This window comes from Rhagoletis pomonella, unplaced genomic scaffold, assembly GCF_013731165.1.
Source record: "Rhagoletis pomonella isolate Grant_MI unplaced genomic scaffold, Rhpom_1.0 Rhpom_scaffold_00009, whole genome shotgun sequence".
NCBI lineage: Eukaryota > Metazoa > Arthropoda > Insecta > Diptera > Tephritidae > Rhagoletis > Rhagoletis pomonella.
In genome coordinates, this window is record NW_023458563.1 from 34,797,320 (window position 1) to 34,799,751 (window position 2,432).

At 37.4% G+C, this 2,432-nt stretch overlaps 1 protein-coding gene across 1 annotated transcript in view; it reads left to right on the plus strand.

Annotated features, from left to right (window-relative positions):
* The window catches only part of LOC118745747 (GATA zinc finger domain-containing protein 10-like), a gene marked incomplete at its 3' end in the record, with an annotated part of 95,777 nt that extends 93,345 nt beyond the window's left edge, over window positions 1-2,432 (plus strand). Inside the window, 1 exon segment of the mRNA XM_036479385.1 lies at window positions 2,051-2,432. Coding sequence (XP_036335278.1) covers window positions 2,181-2,432 — 252 coding nt within the window.

The window sequence follows — 2,432 nt, forward strand, 5'->3', positions numbered from 1 at the left end:
TCAAAATTTCGCCTTGATATAACCACAAACTTAATTTTATTGACATTCTATTAAGTGTGTTTTTGGAACTTCTGTGTGGAAGGTTTTTCGCTAAAAAATCAAATACTTTTTGTTGTTGCTGCCAAAAAAATTAATAAATCTGAGACGTCACGCTTTACAATTTCATACAGTTCTCTGTACAATTTATTTCACTAAACTACTAAACGGCTGCACCGATTTGGTTCATATTTGGAACATATTCTTTAATAATTCTTTTAGAGACTAAAACGCAAAAAACCAATATACCTCTAAACACAATTACTCTGGGGAATTGAAACTTAGCACTGATGCATATATTGCAAATGTATTGGAAAAGGGGGCGTGGCACCTTCCATACAAACTTAACTTCTCATATAGCTTATCTCAGGAACCGCTTACGCTAACGTCCTGAAATTCGACACAGCGTACGACACAGATACGTTATCAATGGGCGCGTTCATAAGACGTAGCTGTTTAGCTCATCTGCTACGAAGCTTCTGGCAACTGTTGAACCCTACAAGTAAGTCTTAGAAACGGCTTGATGAATCTGCTACCAAATGGACAGCTGATAAATGTAAACAAATGAAATCGCAATAAATATAGATAGTTGCGCGGATAGTATTTAGAATTCAACGCTGAGCTGCCGCCGTGTTGAAAAAATCGTTCAATGAAACTAAACAGTGTAAAATTATATAGCAAACATCTTAAAAACAAATATTTAGAAACGTAGTATTATTATAAAATATTCTAGTTATTTTATCACATCATTAATATAAAATATAATAAATTTGTTTGTAACTGCCACCTAGCGAAGCGGCGTTAAATTTAGTATAAGCGGCGTAAGTCTTTTCGTTCAGCTGTTTAGGCTAAGCCCAACACGTTGAGTTCAGGTTCCGCTGTTGAGCTGAGCGGAACTACTCAACTGTGTGTTTCTAAGACAAATAACCAACGGTTTGGCAACAGCTACATCTTATAAACGCGCCCAATACCGTACTTATGGCGAAAAGTGGTAAGTAATGGAAAAGGAGGCGTGGCACCGCCATGCTTCTAATTTCACTTATCTCTAGAAACGCGCACGTTAACTTTCTGAAATTTGGCACAGCTGGTGCTGGAGTAGAGTTATTTATTAAAAATCGTATTTAGTAACCGATTTCGTTCAAATTTTAAATGTGAGCTATGTACCTGTATGATGGAAAATTCTTTTGATAAAAATTTACCCGATGAGTGCCGCTGGAGTCGAGATTGAAATTCATAAAACGTATTGATTTTATGGTAAGCAACGGTTTTGCAGAAAATGGATGGCGCTGCATACGAAATGTGTAGAAACCCCTTGTGGTTGGTCTGCTTTGGCCCTATGTTTAAATTATTCGAATTTATTTTTTAGATGACTAAATGAAGGATGGTGTTGAGTTTGTCTGACGCCCTCATGCACGATCATGCGATCTTTCATCTACCTAGAAATCCGTTCATAATTATTACCACGAATTGTAAAAGTGGCGAATTAACAAGGAAAGATCATTTGAAAGATATTCAAGAGATCACACGACTCATTTAGCCAATGTACCGGAAAACTTTTCATCCTGTGGGACAGCGAGGATTCTTGGCCCTCCTATAACAGAAAACGCACTTCTGTGCTCTTGAGTTTCCTTATAAGAACTTTTATTGGCATACGCATCGCACCAATGTTGTAGTTGTAAGATCATAAAAAGATTACACTTGCTTGGCAGAGATCTCACAGGTGGAAATAAGACCATCGGTGAAGCTCATGACACCGAAAGGGATTGGTATTCCATATGGTATCACAGCGTTACTATTATTGGCCTATGAGTGCGCCTTAGTGGTCTCAACTTAAACCAAAAATTTTGACTTTACAGACTTTTTTTCTTTTAAACGCTCTTTTGCATTGGCCAACGCAACAGTTCTTATTAGGCGCCGCGAAGTAAGCGGGGTTTGGCTAGTATTAAATATAAACAGAATGCATATTACAAAGCAATACTAAACCATATTTATTTAGTAATTTTTTACTCAACAGGAAAACAACAACCAGATTTTGAATGCAGGAAGAAATCGGATGATGGCGGAGCAAATGCAGCAAAAGAGACATCCAACTCTGCATATAATAAAACACTTAAGAAAAAAGCAAAACCATAGAAAAGACTCTAATGAAAAATATAGATATAGATTCGAAAATTAGCCATCAAAAATATATAAGCAAAGAGAATGTCGAAGTAGAAGTGAATGACCAACCTGACAGTGCGGCAGGGGGCAGCGAAATTATTGCAGGAGCTAGCATCGGATCGGAAACTAAAATACGAGACAAACAAGTGAATGCAAACACGGATCATTCTGTTATAGAGATCACCAAACCCACCGCCGGTAGCACTACAACTAGAAAGACACTTTATGATGGTCGA